Source organism: Pieris brassicae, chromosome 2 (assembly GCF_905147105.1).
Source record: "Pieris brassicae chromosome 2, ilPieBrab1.1, whole genome shotgun sequence".
In the NCBI taxonomy this organism is placed as follows: Eukaryota; Metazoa; Arthropoda; class Insecta; order Lepidoptera; family Pieridae; genus Pieris; species Pieris brassicae.
The window spans coordinates 19,452,468-19,474,752 of NC_059666.1; the positions used below are offsets into that span (position 1 = coordinate 19,452,468).

The following is a 22,285-nucleotide window of genomic DNA, read 5'->3' on the forward strand; positions in this document are numbered from 1 at the left end:
ATATGTTATAGAACTGAATTAGTCAAACAAAAAGTTTAATATTTACATATGAATAACCCTGCTTTTTTATAATTATATATTTATATCACTTATATTGAATTATTCCACATTTATTTCATCAAAACGCAAAGAGTTTATAATATGGGCAAACATTTAATTAGGTTTATGAACAATTGTACAATGTTCGTTCGCATATGGCCAGTGTCAAGAATCGATGCTCATGATTTTAGTTTTTTGTTACAAAATGATGTGTCGATCAATATTGTAAATTGGAATTTCCTTTGATTTCAAATATTTAAACGCCATTGGTCAGAGCTATGTATTTGTGCGGAAAAGTACGCGTTTGCTAAGAATTTATCGTGTTGCATAATCCATCTTTGTAAATTAATTTCACAATCAAGGGTTTTTTTATATTTGCTTTAACAATTACTAATACTAAACTCGTAGTGGCTGATGTTTATTAACTACTTACATACATTTTGGCAAAATTGGATCCAATTTCTTTTCATAATTTTATGTCCTATAAGTCAAGATAGTCTTATTTTGAGAGTGATCATTTTCTTAGGCTAAACCTTCCCTTTAAGCTAAACAGCGTATGAGCAGCTTAGAGATTATATTAAAAGTAATTGCATTTGGTTTAAATTTTCAAGATGTACTCACACACAACACAATGACAATATAGGGTGTTATTAAGTACGAGTATGTCACATTCTTGTTTAGAGGTTTGTAAAAAGGTTTAAAATATAGATATAAATAGTAATAAAGTGCTCCCTGGCACCTTGGCTTCATACATTTTTGTATGGCCAGCGCAGTTGGTATTTCAGTGGACACCCAGTGGGTGATCGTGATTTTGATAAAATAATTCCACGTGTATTATTTTTCTTTATGTTCAAGCATAAAAGTGTCAAGGTGTGAAATGAGTCGGATTGATTTGTTTCAGTTGGGAAAGGAAAAGTGCAGTTTCATAACATGTACAGAAAATAATAATATTGCAGATTTTCAAGTATTGCAAATCAAGGTGTAACCCATTTTCATTGATCATAACGACAATAAAAAGTGGCAGGCGGAAGCTTTTTAAAACTATATAGACACTTTTCATAATTTCTCTTATTTGTATAATCTATAAAGCTAATAGAATCATACAAATAAAGAATGATAAATATTGACCTCCCTGTGTAGAGCGATAAAGAGCATGCCCCTTATCTGACTTGCTAATGTTTCGCTTTGTAGTCACTAGTTTTATTCGAAATAGCATCAATAAGACACGTTTTCTCAGAAACAATGGCATTACGAAGTGGTGTTAGTTTCTTACGATTTCACGCATTACGTTCATCGAGTAGGGTACGTAAAAATATTGATAAAATATACCAAATGAAATGGTCTTAAAATTTGTTCTGGCAAAATCTCGGTTTTCAATTATGTCGTATCAGATTTTGATAAGGATAACAAGTAATTAATAATTATGTAATTTAATAGTAGCTACAATAGATAAAATGTAAGTATTCGAGAGGTAATCTTATAATTTAAAAAGCATTTGTTTTCTTAATGTTATTATTTAATTGCGACGTGAACATAATTACGTCACGTACGTGTACGTCATACAAATCGATTGAATTATGAAAACTATAATTACCCTTTTCAGCCTTTTACATTCTCTTTTTTCGGCCTCACCTTGGACACCTCACACTGGTCTGATTTTCCAGCGACAGACTAGAAGCAATAGAGAATTTTATTTTTAGATGTACAGGAAATTACTTTTTTGAAATAATGAAAATATTTGAACCTTTTATTGTTTATTATATGTTTCTAATGAAAAGAATCATATACAATTCTTATTCGTTATGCCTTACATTATTTGCATATTTCCTGCTATTGAAAAGAACTGTTGTATTGTTTGAATATATTAAATGTTAAGTAAACGAACGATTACATAACAGAATTTGTCTCGCTGTTATGTTATACGAGACATATTACAATTGGTATAGGCTAAATTTAGAATTTATTAGAAATGTTGACAGGCAAAATAAGAAAAGTATGGAAATGTTGAAGTGTTGAACTATTCATAATTTGCTCTATAAGAAACGCCCAACGGACCAAATGGTCGTCTAAGTACGGAAACTCAGTCCGCAATACATAGATACATGCTGTATAGGATATTGATGAAATTATATGTATTACGATACCCTTAAGTTCTTTAGATGACCTAGATCAGTGCCGGATTAAGCCAGCGCGGGGCCCTTGGTTTGCTTTAGGTTCTTAAGTTTAGGATATTGAATAAAACAAAACCGTTACGAATTTTTTTTTCTGGATCTAGATCGACAAATTGAGAGGTAGTATCAAATCATGCTATATATTCAACAAAGTGAGATGAAAAAGATGTTCTTTTTTGACGGCTACATGAAACTTAAATGTGGTATAGATGTTAGTTTAAATATATCGATTATAATTAAACATTAGAACATTACGGTAACATGACGAATTCGAGTTTTAGATTTTTAAGTGGAAGTAAAACAAGATATATTAGGCTCCTATGTAATATTTTATGTTACGCATACGGGTACGATAGAAATCGCGGGCCCGCAAGTTGGCGGAGCCCGTAGCATTTGCTACTCTTGCTATATGTCTAATTCGGCACTGACCTAGATTCACAATAGGCTAACAGACTACTACAAAAATACTAATAAAAAGCAAAAAAACTTACAGTTATTATCAACTCACACCAGACCGGAAGTACAACAAAATGGAAAAAAAATAGCTGAATTTCCTGGCGCGAAGGCACCTTACGTCACTGAGATGAAAATTTTAAATGAAACAAGTTATGAGCCTATTCCTATATATCGAGTGCTAGACAACAATGGGGATGTTCTTATTAATAGCGAGGAACCTCACCTTGATAAAGAGGTTTTACTAAATATGTACAGGAGTATGGTTCAGCTTAATCAAATGGATAAAATCCTATATGAATCTCAAAGGCAAGTAGAGATGTGTGATGCTTCATTTAATGTTTAGTGATTCGGTCGGTCAGCATATAATAGTCGTTACGATTGGCATCACTTTGTTTAATTAGTCTCATAAATCAGAATGCTGATAAAGCTTTTAAGGTTGAAGGTAAAGATGAATATAATAATTTTTCATGTTGTATTTCAGACAGGGTCGTATATCATTTTACATGACAAACTATGGCGAGGAAGGCATGCACCTTGGCAGTGCAGCCGCCCTAACACCACAAGACCTCGTGTTTGCTCAATACAGAGAGGTCGGCGTCCTTCTATACCGCGGTATGACTATGACAGAACTTGTGAATCAGTGCTACGGAAATCACGAAGATCCTGGTAAGGGAAGACATATGCCAGTCCACTATGGAAGCAAACAACATAACATAGTCACTATATCCAGCCCTTTAGGTGAGTAGCAACGTGTGTTATTCCTTATTGTATTCTATTCTGTTACATACGAGTATACTACATTGATAATAATATACTTATACTAACATAAGACATTTTCCAGTAACCCCATGTTACATAAAAAAAATTATATTTTCGACGCTGTGGTAAAATATTATATAAGATGTATTATAGTGTTTTAAAATACACTAATTATTACAACAACAATAATTATTTCCTTAATAACTTCGCGAATCAATAGATATCTATATTTTATTTATATATGTTGTACATATAATATATTCTAGCAACACAAATGCCGCAAGCGGTAGGAGCAGCGTATGCATTTAAAAGGACACCAAACAATGACCGTTGCGTCATCTGTTATTTCGGTGAAGGAGCGGCTTCTGAAGGAGATGCTTTTGCCGCCTTTAACTTCGCAACTACACTTGAGTGCCCAGTTATCCTATTTTGGTAAGCTATCATTAATGGATCTATATAGAACAGGGGCAGGGCGCTCATCTGATGTTAAAGCTCACCGTCGCCCAGGAAAACTCAATGCCAGAGTGCATTGCCAGCCTTTTAGAAATTGGTACGCTCTTTTCTTGACCTTAAGTCAAATTGGTCCGGAAATCCTTCAGTTGGTAGCTGGTCCACATAGTGGTGGTGCGTGGCAAAAATTGCCTTACATAACGGTCAATAGTGGACGAAACTAACCACCAGATAAAAAAAAAACAAAAACAATAAAAATATTTAAATGTTATTTCATTAGCATGTGTAGCAACTTCGGGCAAGCACAAACATGTCATTACACACTTATCGTGAAATCTATTATATTATTATGATTTTTATTCAAATTCGATACTCTTGTTTTAGTAGAAACAATGGTTACGCGATTTCGACGCCGAGCAGCGAGCAATATCGCGGGGACGGTATCGCAGCCCGGGGGCCTTCAATGGGAATTCACACTATTCGAGTGGATGGGACTGATACATTGGCCGTCTACAACGCGGTGACAAAGGCTAGAGAAATGGCTCTGCAGAACAAACCTGTACTTATTGAAGCCATGTCCTATAGGTATGAAAATTAAGCTTAACACATTATTAATATTATGTTTTTTATATAATAAATAACGATAAAAATGGAGATGACGTTTTTAAAGTAGAAAATAAAATTTTATTAGCATACCTCCTTTTTGCCATCAAGGGTGGGTCATCACTCTACATCAGATGATAGTACGGCGTATAGATCGTTAGAGGAAATTCAAAAATGGACGACAGACGAAAATCCGGTACAGAAATTCAGACTATATCTGGAACGAAAAGGTACAAGTGTAGTACTACTATAACAACATATTAATTTTAGCTTAATTAAGAGGAAAGGCCTACTTACTTTAAGTCTCTAATTAAAATAAAGGAAATAAGGTTCGATTTAAATATATTGAATGCTGTTTACATTAATTATATTTCTTTTTTGCATTTTATTTATAACAAAAAATAAATTTAATAATTTTAGTATAAACGAAGATCTCTGTTTGATTTTTCTGATATTCAGGACTGTGGAACGAAGAAGCAGAAAACACTCTCGTCAAAGATTCCCGAAATTTCATTGTAAGAACGATGCAGGAGGCTGAAAAGAAGAAGAAACCTCACTGGAAGGAGATGTTTGAAGACGTGTATTATGACAAGCCATTTCAATTACAGTAAGTGAATATTATCTTTCTTATACGTATACTCATAGTAATAATTTAGTCAATATTTTCTTTTGTCATTTGAATGTCAAAAAATATTCACTCTTTAGTATGATATTTACGACTTTCTGAAAACGAACTGTAGCAACACCCACAATCCAAGGCTACAATCACTGCCATGACGTCATATACTGTAACGTACCAACAAATTCATTCTGACTGCTAAGTATATATATATATACAAGTTGTCGACCTTAGCCACAAGGGCCTTGAGGCCGAGTAGATCCTCCCTTATGATGAAGAAATTTTTTACCATCCTCACACAACATTCCGAATCATATTATTGATAGGAGGAATTTTTAGTAGGCAGGACAACGAGTCGTTTTGCTCTATAGTGAAGTAAATCTGTATTAAACTACTTTGACTCGGCAGCAAAACAAGATCGTCGGTTCTATTGTTTCGGAGGCTGAGGGTAAGATTTAGTCGCGGCTTAGCGCGACTGACTCCTGTGTGTCAAAATCATAATTAGCGCTAAATATTCACTATGAATATCAGTTCCAGTTTTTGCGCCAAGAAAGTAATAGTAGTATTTAGGTATAAGGATGATATGCGAACCCAATATTTATTTTCAGAAAACAAATGCAGGAAATGGAAGAACATCTGAAGAAATATGGCGAGCACTACCCGTTGGATAGTTTTCAAAAGGAATAAAAAATAAACTTCTACTATATTGTAGTTTAATTTAATTAATAGGTATACCCTGTACATTTAATAACTTACAGCATTGCCTCTTTACAACTATTCACCACATTCGTTGAAAATTCGAACCAAATGTTTTATGTAAAATCCTAAAGGTCCTAATCCACCTCAATACTGTATTAGACTTCCCAGAATGCACTATACTTGACGTAATTTGTCACCTGCGTCTTTGTAGTACGAACTGAAAAAATATATTTCTCTGTATTTTTTTTACATTGAATCATGACAATATGAAAATCTTAAGTAAAAATAAAATGTCTCTTATGTTTTCTAAGGGCCGCTTTCTTTCTATCAATCCCAATACAATTTTTACTACTACAGATTGATCTATTTATAAAATACTCTTCAATAAACGATCGATGGATCGATAAGTCAATCTGCTTTTGTAAACTATCTTTGAGAGAACAGATCGATATTTTTGGATTGATTTTTGTATGAAAATTACAGATAAGAAGTCCGAAGAACATTATGAGAGTACATCGTTCCGTTTCCGTTTCCGTTCAACTCCTTAGTTAGGGACAAACTGAAACTTATATTTTACCGCGCTAAAGCAAGCCGCCAGAATTCTTGTTCAGTGTTTGTATCATAATAAGACAACCAGGAAGCGCTTGCCTAGACCTCGGATGAGGAAACATAGTACACATTTTAGTTTTGGGTATAATTTTCATATTGTATTCCGTTTGACGTTCGAGAAAAAAAATTACAAATCATCAATGTTACAATTTTCAGTCTAAGTTTTCAGTCAACGCAAATGATAAAAATTCAAACGTCATTGATTATTAGTTATTACTCAATGTCAAAAACATGTGCATATTGACTTGTTGCGGTTAATCGGTAATGGTAGTTACTACCTTTACTACCCTTGGCCGTGCTACAGTATATTTATTGTGTTTTACTTTATAAATTTATGACTTTTACTAAAGTTTAACATATTAAGCTCCCAAACTAGCCATTCAAATTTCAAATGTCGACATTTATTCGAACGGATGTTACTTGTGTAAAGTTTTACCAACAGTTCGTATTAGCAGGTATTGTGAGGATCTCATTTATTACTCTTCTGTCCTATTTTAATATTACTGTTTTCTCATGGCAAACATCTGATTTATTTTCTTTTTCTCATTTTAGGGATCGGCAGTGTTTTGCATGTATTTTTAAAAAATGTAGACAAATTAAAACAAAAATTAATCGTGTTGAATGGGCAAAAAATCTATGGAATTGTTCCTTCGAAAACAGGCAATAAATTAATAGTTTTCGGTGGCAAACAGATAGCAATTGTTGAGCTTGATGTACAGAAGAATATTTTTTTTTGCTGTTTTATGCCTATATTGTGTGATGACTGGGTTCATTCAGCTGTATGGAAATCTAGTAATATAATTGCAGTACTAACAGCTCACAATGTTGTGGAGGTACTATTTAAAATACAAATATTAACCAGTGTTATACAAATTACCTAAATATTATTAATAAACTTAAACTTTTTAGACATGGAATACAGAATTTCAAATTCTCTGCACTCGATATAAGAGTAAAGAGAACTCAATTTTATACTGTGGTCTACTAGTTAATCTTCTAGATGATGTATTAGTACTAAGTGGTACTGTTTTTTCTGAGGTTTTACTGCGATTCCCTGATGAAGAAACATTTTATTCATTAAAAGGGCATAAGGTATAGTATATTTACTACTATGTATAAAAATAAACTAAAAAATGAAGGTTTAAATTATATTATTTAATCTTTTAAGTTTATCACTATTTCAGGGTGTCATATTTTCAATTACATGTGACTACAAAAGAGGAATTATAATAACAACTTCAGATGATAGGTCAGTGAGAATCTGGGCGGTTCAATCTCAAATTGAAAATAAATTTGACAACAAGGAATCTTGGACAAATGTGGAAAATATACAATGTCTACATGAGTTATATGGTCATGGGGCTAGAGTGATGAGAAATTGTATTATCAGTGATTATGTTGTTTCTGTGGGGGAAGATTCAGCTATATGCTATTGGGACTTTAATGGAAATCTTCTTAGAAAAGTAACATCCCATACCAACTCCTGTATATGGTCACTAGATGCAGAAGATAATTACTTAGTGACGGGAGGAGGAGATGGTGCAGTAATTATTCATCCTTTATCAATTATAACTGAATACAATAAAAATTGTCTAAGTCTAGATTTGAATGTTATGTCACCAAAAAAAATAGCTTTTACTGCTCAAAGGAATATAGTCATTCTTACAGACTGCAATGAGTTAATTTTCTACAATGCTAATTCTTATACCAAGACTGAATTTAAACTAAGACATGAGACAACCTATAGACTCTTAAGTGTTTCATCTTGTAAACAACTCATAGCTGTAGTAGATATGTCAGGAAAATTCGATGTTTTTATTGAAAATTGCAAAGAAAATGTTATAAATAATATCATTGATACTAAACTTGATGTTGGGAAAATAATGTCCATGCACTGGGCAGGAAACCGCCATTTAGTCTTTTGTGCTGATTTGGGAAGAATAACTATTCTGACTGCTGATAATAAAATTGATATCTTTGCCACATTTAATTTACCAAAGTGTAAAGAGCGATGGCTGACAGCAGTAGCTATAAATGGAGACAATGTTATAGCAGGTGACCGTTGTGGTAACATACATATATATGTTAAAGGAGAAATAGGACCAATTAAAACATTTAAGCACATTCATGGAAGATATGGACCTACATCAATAAAAATTCTCAATAATACTGACTTTATTACCACTGGTAGAGATGGATGTATAAAATACTTCTCTCTGACTAGGTATTTGTATAGCAGAGACCTTGATTATCCCTGGGTTGAAAGATTTGTTGACAAGAATAATAAGTATGTGTGTGGTTTTCAAGAGCGGACCTTCATTGTATATGATATTTTACATAATATAAAGGTTTTAGAAGTGCAATGTGGTGGAGGACATAGGTCCTGGGATGTAATACGCTACATACAGAAGAGCAATGAAGATTTTAATGAATTTATTTCATTTATTTATATAAAGGAGTCGACCATAAATTCACACACATTTCAATTAAATAAAATAATGTCCAGAAGTATTTTTACTGGAACACACTCAAAAGAAATCAACTGTTTGGAATCTCATAAATATCCCTTAGATACATCTCTAACTTATTTTATATCAGGTGGTGAAGACACCACTTTGCGCATAATGAGTTTAAACTGTGAAAATGAACTCAAAGAGGAATTAATATTTAGACACTTATCTAGTATTCGAACGGTAAAGTTAAAAGAATTACATGATGATTCTTTGCTTGTAGTATCTGCAGGTGGTCGAGCACAAATCTGTGTACGGAGGATTTTTTTTAAGAAGATTGCAGGTAGCATTCATGTTTCAGGACAAGAATTGGTGAATCATATGATTAAAGGGACAGACAAAGAACGTACAGAGAGTCGTAAAAAAGGTTGTGAAACAGATTTTGATCCTGAAACAAGAGTGATGGATCTAGAAATTGTAAGCTCAGATAATGTGAAGTTTTTGATATTTGTTGGATGCTCTGATGGTAAAATTAGAACATTAGAGTTTAATCTGGACAATAATCAAGTGAATAATGTAGATTACATTGAAAAAGGCCTTTGTTTTTTAAAGTTGAAATTGTTAGAACTACCTGCAAGAAGAATGTTAATCTGTTCTACATCTCATGCTTTTTTGTATATCTGGGATATGCCACAGTTAATTAAAGACTATGAGCAGGATTATTTAATTCATAAATCTGGCGTAAATTGTATTGCTACAGTAATTATTTCTGATACTGACTTTTTAATGGCTACTGGAGGGGATGATAATGCAGTGTCTTTGAATTATATGTCTGTAGAAGAGTATGGGGTGGTAAAGAAGGAGGTATGGACAAGCGAGACTAGCCATTGCTCTCAAGTGACAGGTGTGCTATTAGTAGACAACCTTCTTGTATCAGCATCCATAGACCAAAGAGTGACGGTATTTGAATGGACTCTTGTCGATGGACTCAAGTGTGAGTTTAGGTCGCAAGTATTTAGCGATGTAGCTGACATACAGGGTATACAACTTCTTCAAAGTGATAAGTAAGTACTTTATAACCTAGTACATATCCGTTGAAATATTTGCAACATGCAAATATTTCTATTTTTTTTAATAATAGACAAAATTTTAGCATAGTAGGCCAAATACCAAAATTATTTTTTCTATATTATCTATGTTTTACGTGTTGTTGTAAAATCAAATAGCTATCGTAATAGAAAAGTAACAATACAATTTTGTATGGAAAACTTAACTTAACGAAAGCACGAAAAATATAATCTTTGAATACATTTGGTTACTGGCATTATCGTCACATTGTATGAACAGAAATATATGGAGAAAAATATCATAAATCCTCTGTAACGTTGATGGGTTTGTTAACGGCTTGTGTAAATTAAATTTGCCTGAATGTTTTTCAAAACTGTAAAATAACATTTTGGGCGCCCTTAACTATTCGTTTATTTCAGGTCTTCATTAATAGTTTGTGTATTTGGGAAAGGCATGGAAGTGATGGTGATCCAACGCCCCCCGCCGCAGTTACACTAGTATTAACTTTAAATTAGATACATAGAAATACAAGATTTTCTGGATCAACAGTAACGTAAGTGCTTAGGGAGCGTCCAATTATTACGTCACGCAATTTCGTACCTAAAACTTACCATTATGTGGTGTAAAGTACTGGAAAGTCGAAAATAATATTAACAATAAAGCGTAATTCAATCCCCGCCCCGCATCGTAACGTTTTACAAGAGGACAAAATTCGATATGTAATACTTGAACGGTCCCTTATACAATAATTAATAAACATTTAACTGAAATATAGTCATTTTGTCTAGGGTGTTTTAAGGGAAACAATAAAAAATTTAGGCTATCTAATTTTTAAATTTAACAGCTAAATCTATAATTTGTATTATAAAGAGATTTTTTTTTATATAAGTATAGTAAACAAAAAGTCTCAACTACTGGACCGATTGTTTTCATTACATCCATCGGCGCGAAGCCAGTATAAGGATTATAATATATAATTCTCAATCTAAAATAAGTTTTGGCGATACAGAACTTGCTATATTTTACTCTCGTAACAATATTGTATTTTGTCTGACTTAAAAATACCTCTTCAGTTCATATAAATACTCTTTATAAAAATAGTCTTAATTAGAGTACTGTATTTTAAGTTAATTTACACGACCTCCTTGAGGACCTCCTCCTCACCAAATCAAAGTATAAATACTCTCTGAAGTTTATCCACATCATATTAAACTGCATTTAGTATAGATACTAGGGTGTCCCATGTATGGGTGATTTTTTTTTTGAATATTGAAATGTTTTCCCCCTTAATTCCTTTAAAACTTTATTCCCTACTTAAATACAAAATCCCAAAATCTTCAATCTCCCAAAATGTCAACCCGTGCCGACAACGCCGTGAAAATTTTGATTGTGGAAAGGCGGCGGACTTTAACGCTTTTCGCTATTTAACTAAATTAAATAAAATAGTTAGATATATAATATAATAATAAAAATAATAGTAAAAAATGAAGTAAGATTATATAATATACATAAGGTATTTATTTATTACAAGGCCATAAAATTACAGATTAGCAAATGTATTTTCTTTTAATGGTCTTATGAGGCCAAACAGTCTCATGTTAGAACGAGAACAAAATAAATTCACTCGCCAGAGACTGTATGGAGTGTATCCGTTGTATCCGCTTATGTACCCGACCCTGTTTGTTCTGGGTATGGTGGGTTACGATCAGCTACGCCTCAGAAGAGAGCTAGCTGTGTCAGTGTACTTATTTAAGATAATTCATAATCTGGATATTACGGAGAAACTGGGTCTAAGGGTACCAAGTAGAAACCTGAGGCTTCCGGCAAAACTTTTGGATGTACCGCGCGCACATTCCAACTTGGTCAGCAAAGCGCCACTCACGCGAGCAATACGAGTAATTAACAAAATTTCTACTGAGGTAGACCTATTTGTTTGTACACTGGCTGAGTTCACAAGAGTCGCTTGCTATATTGTTAGTTATAAGATTTAGGCATATAAATATTTTTTTTTTGAGTTTTTTTATGTAGGATAATCGGTTTAGGTATTATTCTAGCGTTCTATCGAATTAGTTGTAACTGTTAAGGTACAAATACAAAAGGTGGAAATAAATAAATGTTTACAGTCTGGATATATATTTCTATGCTCTTGCACACAGCGTAGTAGAAAATGTTTTTGTTCTTCCTTTGCAGTGATTAAACAATGAAAATCTTGCATAAGTTCTACCGCTCTTTCAGCTGTATCATTCACTGAAAGAAAGAACTTTTCTATTCGCCTGTAAATAGACAACATATTTCCACGCAGAAACAGGTTTCTCCGTGAAGTTTTTATACATTTTTAAACGACAAAATAAATTTTAGCTCTTGACAGACACAAAATCACTTTAAGATTTCTGTAAAAATAGACGAGACAGTATTATTATCAGTTTATTAAAACAGTTTAACACATATGATAAATGAATATTAGGTCCTTACATATGAAATTGGCGTTTTGTATGGGAGGAACAAAAAGTCGAATATTTTTCAATATATATTATATTTAATTAATCAAAGTATAAACCATTGTTTTCTATGCACTTTTGCCATCTCATAAGTAGTTCATTGATCTCTTTACTAAAAAAACCAGTCGGACGGGAATCAATAAAATCTGTGAAGGCGATTTGGTTAAAGATCAGAGTTAAATTTTTTCCCTTGCAAGAAGTTGTCCAAATTTCGAAAAAAAAAATGGTAATCTGTTGGAACAAGGTCCAGGGAGTACGGAGGATGTCTTAGACATTTCAATTGAAGCTCTTCTAATTTGGTAGCCGTCTGTTGTGCAGTGTGTGGTCTAGCGTTGTCGTGAAGTAGCAGTGGCGTGGAGCGATTGACCAGCCTAGGTTGTTTAGCCGCTAGCTTTTCCATCATGGTTTGCAATTGCTGACAATAGACATAAACCGCAATAGTCTGGCCAGATTTGAGAAAACTGCAATGAACAATACCGGCACTAGTCCACCAAACGCTTACAAGTAACTTTTTTGGAATTAATTTTCGGTTGGGGCAGGATTTGGCTGGCTGGCCAGGATCCAACCATTGCGCTGAGCGCTTCCGATTATCATAAAGAATCCATTTTTCATCACAGGTAATGATACGGTTTAAAATACCTTCATTATTGTGCCGGTTCAGTAATGTAACGCAGCAGTCGACGCGCGTTTGCCGGTTTGCTTCAGTCAATTCGTGAGGTACCCACCTTTCAAGCTTTTTAATCTTCCCAATTTCCTTCAAGTGAATTAAAACAGTGTTATCACTAACACCGCAGCCTGCAGCTAACTCGGACGTGGTTTGCGATGGATCCGCTTCCACAATAGCCTTCAATACTACATTATCAACTTGGGTTTCTGGCCGTCCACGGGGCTTGTTCTGCAGGTCGAAATTTCCAGAACGAAAACGTTGGAACCAAAAACGAACTGTGTTTTCTTTTGCAACATGACCGCCATACACATCATTCACCCTTCGAGTCGTGTCCGCAGCACTAGTGCCACGGCGGAACTCGTACTCGTAAATAATGCGATACTTTAAGTTTTCCATTTTGTAAAATGAGTGACGCAAACAGAAAAAAAACAGAAGAAAAAAACAAATGAATGACGGTCATCGAAGCACAAATACATGAGTAAATAGCTGTACAAATTTGAATTTGAAATTCCTAACCAAAGAAGAGGTATTTGAGGTCAAAGTGGCCAGTACGACAAAACGCCAATTTTCATATGTAAGGACCTAATATTTATACATGTCACTTAAGCTCCTTTTACATGTCACTTAAACATATAAACTATATTTAAACATAATATAAACGAATGATTAATAGCTAAGTCCAACATAAAACGATGTATTCGAGTAAACGAGATCTCTTCCCAGAATCATACAAATTTTCTCTTTATAAGTTCTCTACGATACTTCCCTTGGTTTCTTCATCAAAGACCTCTTTGTTAATATTCCTTAAGACTTTGTAAAAAGCACAACTCTTAATTGGTGCCTTTACCGCCAGACTACATCCGAGCTATGATTTCACATGTATAACTGCAATGAATAAACAAATGTCCTGAAGTACATTTATGATTAATATTTTGAAAGAGTAAATAACTCTGCTTGATGCATTTGTCCAGGAGGCCTTATTTTTTTTAATTCAAGCTGTTCCCTATAATCGTCACGTACAATGGATTTTTGCAGTTCTTCATTATAAAATGTCATCAGTTCTTTTATTTTTGAATTTCAAAAATGTTATAAATAGCAGCAGAATTAATAGTTCCAAAAGTTCAGAAGCTTCTTTCAATCGCCCTGTATTAGATGCAGTTGTATCACTGTACATTATTTGTACATTTGCACTTTGTCTTTGAGGTTCCAGTCATTAAGTGCGTTTAACACAGCTTTAGCTTAATCTTGACCGTAAGAGCTCTCCAGCTTGGGTACAACAAAAAGTCTTCAGTATTCTTCTTACGTCCAGTCCAGGTAATTTCCCATACCAGAACGGTCCCAGTTTCAGGATTTTTTTTCTGAAAATCTGATTTCATGTGCGAATGCGTTGCATAGACGATTTGTTTATCGGGAAATCATCACAGTTAAAATCTAAAGCTTCTACTACAGTCTGAAGTATATGTACAGAATCCCTTATGCTTAATTGACATCTATGTAAAGCTGCAACTAACTTAGGAGTGATGAAGTCTTTCCTTCCCCTTTTTGTAGTAGTTTCAGAATTTATTGCTTGAGATGTCGATAGCAAGGGGTCGTTAATGCTTTTATCAGTGCTGGTAGGTTGATTGGGATATCCTTGTGTCTCATTAAGTCTTTGTATAGTTAAAGATAACGATAACCTCCCAGAAAACATTTGTTCATGCCTTTCCTCTTCTTTGAATTTTCTGTCTTGCTCTTTCTTCTTTCTCGACTACGAGACGGGTGTAGATAAAATCCTGGACGTCCTCGTTCTCTTTGGTTTTGTAAATAGATTTTATCTTCTTCTATTTTCAATCATTCCTAAGCGTTAGCGTAAGCTGTATCGATTAAAATATCTACATTGTTTGGAAAATCCTTCTCATGGCGCTTGTGTTTTTTTGCAACTCTCCAATCATGGTGAAGGTCCACAAGTTTTTTTTACATAGTTAAGGATAGCTCTAGTAGCGATTACAGCTTTTTTCCAGAATATTATACACTCTCGAACGATGAGATTTGCGATTTCAATAACAGTATATTTAACTTCCGCGCGAATGTTAAAAAAGACGACTGCAAGAACTTGACAGTTTGGCTGTAACTTTGCTCCAGTTATTTGATAGTTCACGTCAACTACCAAGAGAAAATACTTTTTTGCTTCATAAGGTAACAATTTAAAAGCGTAAAAAAATATAAACTTTAAAAAACACGGCACTACACATATAACATTTTTATTTTAAAATAAAAATTGAGAACTTGTAATTTTAAGTTTATTAACCTATTACAAAACACCTACATTAAGGCCCCAACCATCGGATATCTTACAACAGCACTCCATATCTATTAATAAAATAAAACTAATAGCAAATCTCAGGTATCTAATATTCCAAAACGACATATATCATACAAGGAAAATGTATTAAAAGGAAGATCGCTAATAACTATGAAACTTTGATTTTAACTTTGATAAAATTATACTTCCATTTAGAGTTATGTAATCTTTTTGCTGTAAATTTTGGAAAATTACTTAGTACAAGCTGGTAATGTATCTTTAATCGCAGTTCAGCTCATTTAAAATAAATTAAAGCCGACCTCCGTTATTCGTTGACACAGTAAATATTGAAATCTCTTGAACAATCGTCTTGTAATCCCCTCGGCGGATTTGCAATGGGATTTATCGTTAATATTACCTGCGCATGCATCTTACATTGATGCACGTCAATGAATAGATTATATAGTCAATATTGATAAAAGATCGACAATCCTAACACGGTATTTTCTTCTAATAAAAATACAAATCTCTTTTTCAGGGACAAATTCGCAATTAAAATGTATCGGTTATCCATATGCTAATTAAATAATTTGTAAAAAATTATTTTAATCATTTCGCTGAACTCATTTTGTTGAAAAATAAACAGAAACATTGGCAAGAAAGTATTCACGAAGCGTAAATTTAGAGTTTTTAAATTTTATTATATCAAATGTATTTGTGCATTCTAAAAATCCTTGTGTTAAACTCTTCTGTATCAGTACCATATAAACCGTGAAAGATATGTGATGGGATGTGATGTGATTACTTCATGGGTGATTAAAATTCCGATTTCTGTATCTGTCAGCCCTAACAATATCTCATAGATTAGATAGCTGGCAGGTGGCAGTATATAACATAATCATTACACAACACCACACTCAGACGCGGTCCAAGCTTACGACGACACGTTATCTTATACCTTCCTGTTAACGTGAGTATTTTTTTCACGATATTAGAAATATCTCTATAAATGCTCGGAGGTTGTGACTTTCTTTAGACTTGTATAATATAATAACTGATGACGTATTGCGATAAAATCTCCTTTGAAAAGTTCGAAAGCGATTGTTTTCTACTAACTAGAGTTGTTCCGTGTGTAAGTTGATCAGCTTTACGTATATTTGGTGAAAGTTTGTTCAAGTTCAAGTTTGTTAGACAGCCGAAAGTATTACAATTTTGACGGAGTAATCTTTAAACACAACGTTTTTAAAAATCTTGAATTATCTATAATAATTTTATTAAAAATAAAAGGAAGAACACGGACAAAGGAAATCTTCGCGATATTCATGTCATGCACCTTAAATTAACTTTTGGACTCAACGCAAAAATAAACAAAAAAAAATCTTTTTTCTAGAATTTGTATTTTATCAGACGAAGAAACTTACTTTCATGTACTAAATAGTACGTAGTGGATATCGTAAGCCATTAACTACTATTTAGTTATCAGATTATATTTATGACAATTGTGATAATTTTATACTCCTTAGAAACTAGAACTGTTTTATTAAGGACTAAGTATATTCGACGGTTTTTATCTTTAAAAAATTACTAAAGATAGTAAGATTATTTTAGAACATACGATAAAACTACCACTTCAGTTTAACATCGATAAGTGGTATTAAAGATGTGATTGATAGATCTTTATATAGATATCTCTATCAGGAAAATCAACTTCTATACGTCGAAAATGAGATATCATCTCATATGCTTTTTTTCGACGTGGATATTCAACGATGAAAAACAGGAATATAGTACCAGATGTACGTCGATATAATAGTATGTGACACACCTCCAAAGATCTTCCCTGGAATGTTTTACCCTTTTTTATTAGAATTAATTTAATTAAATTGGCCACTTTATAATTTAATTCCTTATGCGTTAAATAAAAAATTGTTTCTATTTAAAATTAGATGTGCTAGGTTAATAACCTCCAACATTCAAGGTTTTCCTAATTAGTTTGCGGGCGTGGCTTTTTACGGTGCCTTTAAAAACGTTTTGTTAAAATTGTAAAAGATAAGTTTCCAATATTTTTTATTTGTCTTTGTATACCCCTGCATCAGAAGGTTTCTTTCCTTATTTACTCCAAGAGGTAATAAAATTTCTCAGTCAATTTTCCCAGAACTGCTCAACATGACATCAATTACTTCTCGTAATTTTGTAAGAAACATTTGGACTTAATTATAATGTGGGCATTACCTCTCGTCACTATTATAGTTTCCACGTACTAATTGACGCGTCTTGTATATCATACGGCTAGCATTGGATGACGTCAGGTTGTTTATAAATAAAATACATATACACCATACATTAGTTTTAGTTGTGGAGGCTCGTTCTTTGGCCAGCGAACGTATATTTCGTAGTTTGACATTTTTGTAACCTTCAAATTATTAAGTTTGATAGGGTAAGAAAACGATCTATTTGTTCTCTATTAGAGAATTGTTTGAAAGTTATATGTTTGCAATATTTATATAAAAAAGCAAATGTAGAATTGTTGTGATAAAATAATGATTTTATTTCAGTATTGTATTTGTAATCGCTGTCCTTGCTTTACTAACTTAAAAATGATGTCTTATTGTTCTGCTGGCGAATTGTCCTTTACATAATATACGTTTATAAGATTGAAATTTTAGCCTTGTTTTAGTTTGTTTTAACGTAAGAGTTTTCTAACAGTAAAATACATTGAGGCTAGGTTTATTCAGCTTTATACAATTTTATTGATTGATGGCATGGTGTTGTACGTAAAGTATGTTTATTCTAGTTTCGTCAGGAATTACCAATATTTTAAATATTAAAAAAAAAATATGTTTTAAATCCATTATTTTAGATGTCAGTGAAAGTAACTGCGGTGACGGCGCCTGTATGGCTGGGAGAGGGTCCACACTGGTCTCACGACCACAAGGCTCTGTACTTTGTCAGCATCTTCGACCGCTCCGTATATAAGTATGACCCCAGCACTGGCAAATGCACCAGTTCCAAACTATGTAAGTGTATATCTGACGATCAATACTGTGTATTTTTCACGTAATACGATCGTCTTTATTCTTTCTATTCCGCCTGTATTTGGACTTAAAATTTACTTTTTACTCTGCGAAACACCTGGTACAATGTACTGAGAAATAAAATTCATAGTCTTGAATAAAATAAGCTGGAATGTAAACTAAAATGAACTGTCTACAATGACCTATCAGTGAGAAAGACTAACGCTTTTTTAGTTTAGAAAATATCGGCCCAGATTTATTATAGACGTATAGTAACTGCAAATGTCTATAAAATTAAATATGATATGTTAAAGCATTTTCTACTGTTACAGCTGACATGCCCGGTTTCATAATCCCCGTGGAAGGTACACGTGATGAATTTGTGGTGGGACTGAAACGGGACGTGGTGGTGATACAGTGGGATGGTGAAGATGGTACTGCCCGAGTGCTTAAGACAGTCGCTGAGATTGATCAACACTCGCCTGATAATAGGATTAATGACGCCAAAGCTGATCCCCGTGGAAGACTCTTTGTGGGTATGAAAAAGTTTCCAATTCGACTTATACTTTTAGTTTATTCTATGTATTACTACAAGTTAATTGAAGCATTAGTTAGTCTAGTTCTGCCTGTTGGTTTATTTCCAATAACTCCAACTTATTACCGACTTAATATCTTTTAATTTTTTTTTTGCACCTAAATTAAAATAGATTTATCATTTAGACAAGTCTAAGGGTTTGTTTGACAATGTATAGATAAAGTACCAAATAGCTATACAACATTAAGAAAAACACTTTTTGAACGGATTAAAGCTATGTATTATTATTAAAAACTTAAAGTTATTTACATAATTCTAAAATAAAATTCCACCGTGACCACGCACGCTGACTGAAGACAAAAGGTGTTAAATGTCAAAAGTATCACAGCTGCAGAGAAAGTTGTGTTATCTGTATTTATTGCCCCGAAGTTGAAATCGACTAAAAGATGACGGGTTTTTGCAAAAATGACTCACGGTGTCCTCTGTTTTCGCGGATTGTTTGTCTTGGGGTATTAATTTGGATATTATTGGATCCCAGGATAATAATACATAGCTTTAATCCGTTCAAAAAGTGTTTTTCTTATTGTGTAAAGGCTATTTTAACAAAAGACAATAGCTATGCAACACATATATTATTTGGAAGATAAAAGTTCCGAATAAGAACATTATAACTCATAACTATGATAGACTTTATGTGACGAATAGCGTTAACTGACAGTCATGAAACGCAACAATAGTGTTTATCCTAGCAATAAGTGATAAAGAGCTTATTTGGAACTTATGTAGAACTTATCCGTACATTGTGAAACAGACCCTAAATGTCTTTGCTGTGTTGGTAAGTTAAAACATTATTAACCCGTCCTGAAATTAGCCAAAACTAAGCCGGGTTTAATTTTTCTATTAAAAATGGTAACGCCTTGTAAAAAATATACCAACACGGTCTTATAAACGGACTACAAAACGTATTCCTTACCATGGTTACAATGGCATAGGGTAGATGGATGTTATTGTACATATACTTCATATGTATTGTTTAAATTGCCAAGAAGTCGTAATATCATCATTCTACTGAACTCCGTATATATATATATAATGTGTGGCGTAATGTAAATGTATAATATGATACCGTGTAGCGTATGACGTTGTAGTGCTTCAAAAAATACGTTTATGTTAGTCAAAGTCTGAATAAATCTAGTTTAGGCATTAAAGTCTTGACACAAAACTCGAAAACCGAAACACTTAGTAGACGGTCTTCTCCCCGCATTCTATTCATTAATTACGCCACAACCTGTATATGCGTATTTTTTTATAATATATGTATATATCTTTATACTATACGATACAAATAAATAAACAGATCCTAACGAAATCTTAAATCAGGAACAATGGGCCACGAATACGAGCCGGGAAAATTTCACCTGAAGAAAGGTTCCCTTTACCGCATCGACCATGATGGTAAGGTGCACCGTGTGGTGGACAATGTGGATATTTCCAACGGTCTCTGTTGGGATGAGAAGAACAGGGCGTTCTACTATGCAGACTCATTTGAGTACGCGATCAGACGATACGACTGGGACCCTGAGACGGGCGATATCTGTAAGTATTCTGTATAAGTAACTAAGGTTTAAATACAAAAGTTGTTTAAAACAGATAGACTCCAATAGCTGTCAGCATTATTGACCTATATATATATATATATATGTGTGTGTGTATATTGTATATGTGATTTTGCTAAAACTTAGACGGTGTCCTAGAGAAAGAATCATTGATGGGTTTGCGATAGTCAAGTGGTGTAGATCAACATACTGAAATATTATCAAATTCCATTAATACATAGCTGAAGCCTTTTTTTGAAGTCGGTTGAAGTAATATCTTATATCTGTGGTCTTCTATTAGAAATAATTTATTATGAGAACGCGAGTTACTAAAACGTGAATCAAAACGCGCGAAAAGGACAATTTTGACAGTTGACACATAAGGCGTCCATATTTTTTTTTCTTTTCTTGGCCTGCACGGTTCGTGCGTCAGCCATGCAAAAAAGATAGGAAGTGTGTTATTAGATTTATTTTATTGGTTTGGAAATTGGATCGGAATTTGGAAAATTTGTATATAATAAGTACATAGATGATTATAATTTTATACTGTTATGAAAAAAAAACTGTCTAAAATTCTATATACATCAATATTTATATTAGGTAGAAGGATAGAGATTGAAGTAGGAAAAGGAATTTTAATGGACAAAAGCGAGGAAATAGAAGCGGAACGGTCATATTGAGGACAGGCAAAAAATATATGAATATAATAAATGAATATGTTTTAAAACAATGTTCTTCATCATTATAACAGCGAACCCTCGGCTGGTATTCAAGTACGCAGACCATAATCTGGGTGGTATCGTTGATGGGATGACCATCGACACCGATGGAAACCTCTGGGTGGCAAACTTCGACGGCAAGCAGGTAAAACACTCGGACAGCTAATTTTTATATTTTCCAGACGTTGAAGAATCATTTACGCGGTGGTAAAAATAATATACTATTGTACATTTTTTGTGTTGCTTGGTAGTGAATTCGATTGGAAAGTTATTTTAATACAAAGAGCAGTGATTATCCGTGAGCTGAAATTACATATGTTACTAAATATCAAGAACTTTTTCGTAACAAACATAAATCTGCTGATTAAAAATACCAGTGCACTACTACCGTTTAGATGGCCCTCATTATATATTCCTGACTTTGGGGTATTGGTTTGCTGGTTCTCACTATGTGTTCCTTCCCTTACGAGCGAGTGTTAAATGCGCACTTAGACAGAAAAGTCAATTGGTGCACAGCCAGGATTCAAACCTACCTACCTGAGGATGAAAGTATCTCTGCTTATATATATTTTTATTATCTCGTGACCCATGCCTTTCTGTAGGCACAATATAAGAAATTGTGATAGAAAAGAAAGTTTTACCATTCAATTAGAGACTCGGTCCCATTGACAAGTTTATATTTACAATTAATTACTATTTACAGGTACTAAAAATAGACCCAAAAGCCGGCAAGTTGCTCCAAAAAGTACCGACGCCAGCACTGCAGACCACTTCGGCGACGTTCGGAGGTCCGAACCTGGACATTCTCTACGTGACCACTGCTTCTATGAACCGAGGTGTGGAACAAAAGCCACCTTGCGGGTCCACTTTTCAAGTCACAGGACTGGGGGTTCGTGGACACCCCAATGTTAATGTTAAGCTTGTATAATTTTTAAGTATTTGTAAATATATCTTTATTGTTTATTGTTATTTTTGAGTTTTATTTTACAAAGTACGCTATGTTCTTTATGATACAGAAATCTTTTAATGATGAGGCAGCATTCTTATGGCTGC

General features: G+C 33.5%; 2 protein-coding genes across 5 annotated transcripts; both read left to right on the forward strand.

Moving 5' to 3' along the window:
- Positions 1–1,228: 1,228 nt before the first annotated feature.
- LOC123720515 (2-oxoisovalerate dehydrogenase subunit alpha, mitochondrial) lies at positions 1,229–5,801 on the forward strand. The gene is made up of 8 exons (XM_045677157.1): positions 1,229–1,341; positions 2,704–2,972; positions 3,148–3,404; positions 3,692–3,857; positions 4,260–4,460; positions 4,590–4,708; positions 4,938–5,085; positions 5,706–5,801. Exons 1-8 carry the CDS (start codon positions 1,282–1,284, stop codon positions 5,782–5,784), a joined length of 1,299 nt encoding a protein of 432 aa, XP_045533113.1. The 5' UTR covers positions 1,229–1,281; the 3' UTR covers positions 5,785–5,801.
- An 876-nt stretch (positions 5,802–6,677) lies between these two features.
- LOC123719922 (regucalcin) lies at positions 6,678–22,201 on the forward strand. 4 transcript variants are annotated; one of them, XR_006756018.1, is made up of 6 exons: positions 6,678–6,860; positions 6,958–7,238; positions 7,315–7,497; positions 7,590–9,919; positions 10,343–10,476; positions 18,230–18,355. XR_006756018.1 is itself a non-coding variant. In XM_045676236.1 (6 exons), the coding sequence occupies exons 2-6, from the start codon at positions 18,230–18,232 to the stop codon at positions 22,158–22,160; spliced, it is 915 nt and encodes a 304-aa protein (XP_045532192.1). In that variant the 5' UTR covers positions 10,343–10,476; the 3' UTR covers positions 22,161–22,201. The 4 variants fall into 4 exon arrangements, 3 of the variants coding, with proteins under 3 accessions (XP_045532192.1, XP_045532189.1, XP_045532191.1); XM_045676236.1 differs by lacking the exons at positions 6,678–6,860; positions 6,958–7,238; positions 7,315–7,497; positions 7,590–9,919 and adding exons at positions 18,716–18,919; positions 20,299–20,514; positions 21,265–21,377; positions 21,936–22,201 and having other exon boundaries at positions 18,230–18,386; XM_045676233.1 differs by lacking the exons at positions 6,678–6,860; positions 6,958–7,238; positions 7,315–7,497; positions 7,590–9,919; positions 10,343–10,476 and adding exons at positions 16,215–16,339; positions 18,716–18,919; positions 20,299–20,514; positions 21,265–21,377; positions 21,936–22,201 and having other exon boundaries at positions 18,230–18,386.
- The last annotated feature ends 84 nt before the right edge of the window (positions 22,202–22,285 follow it).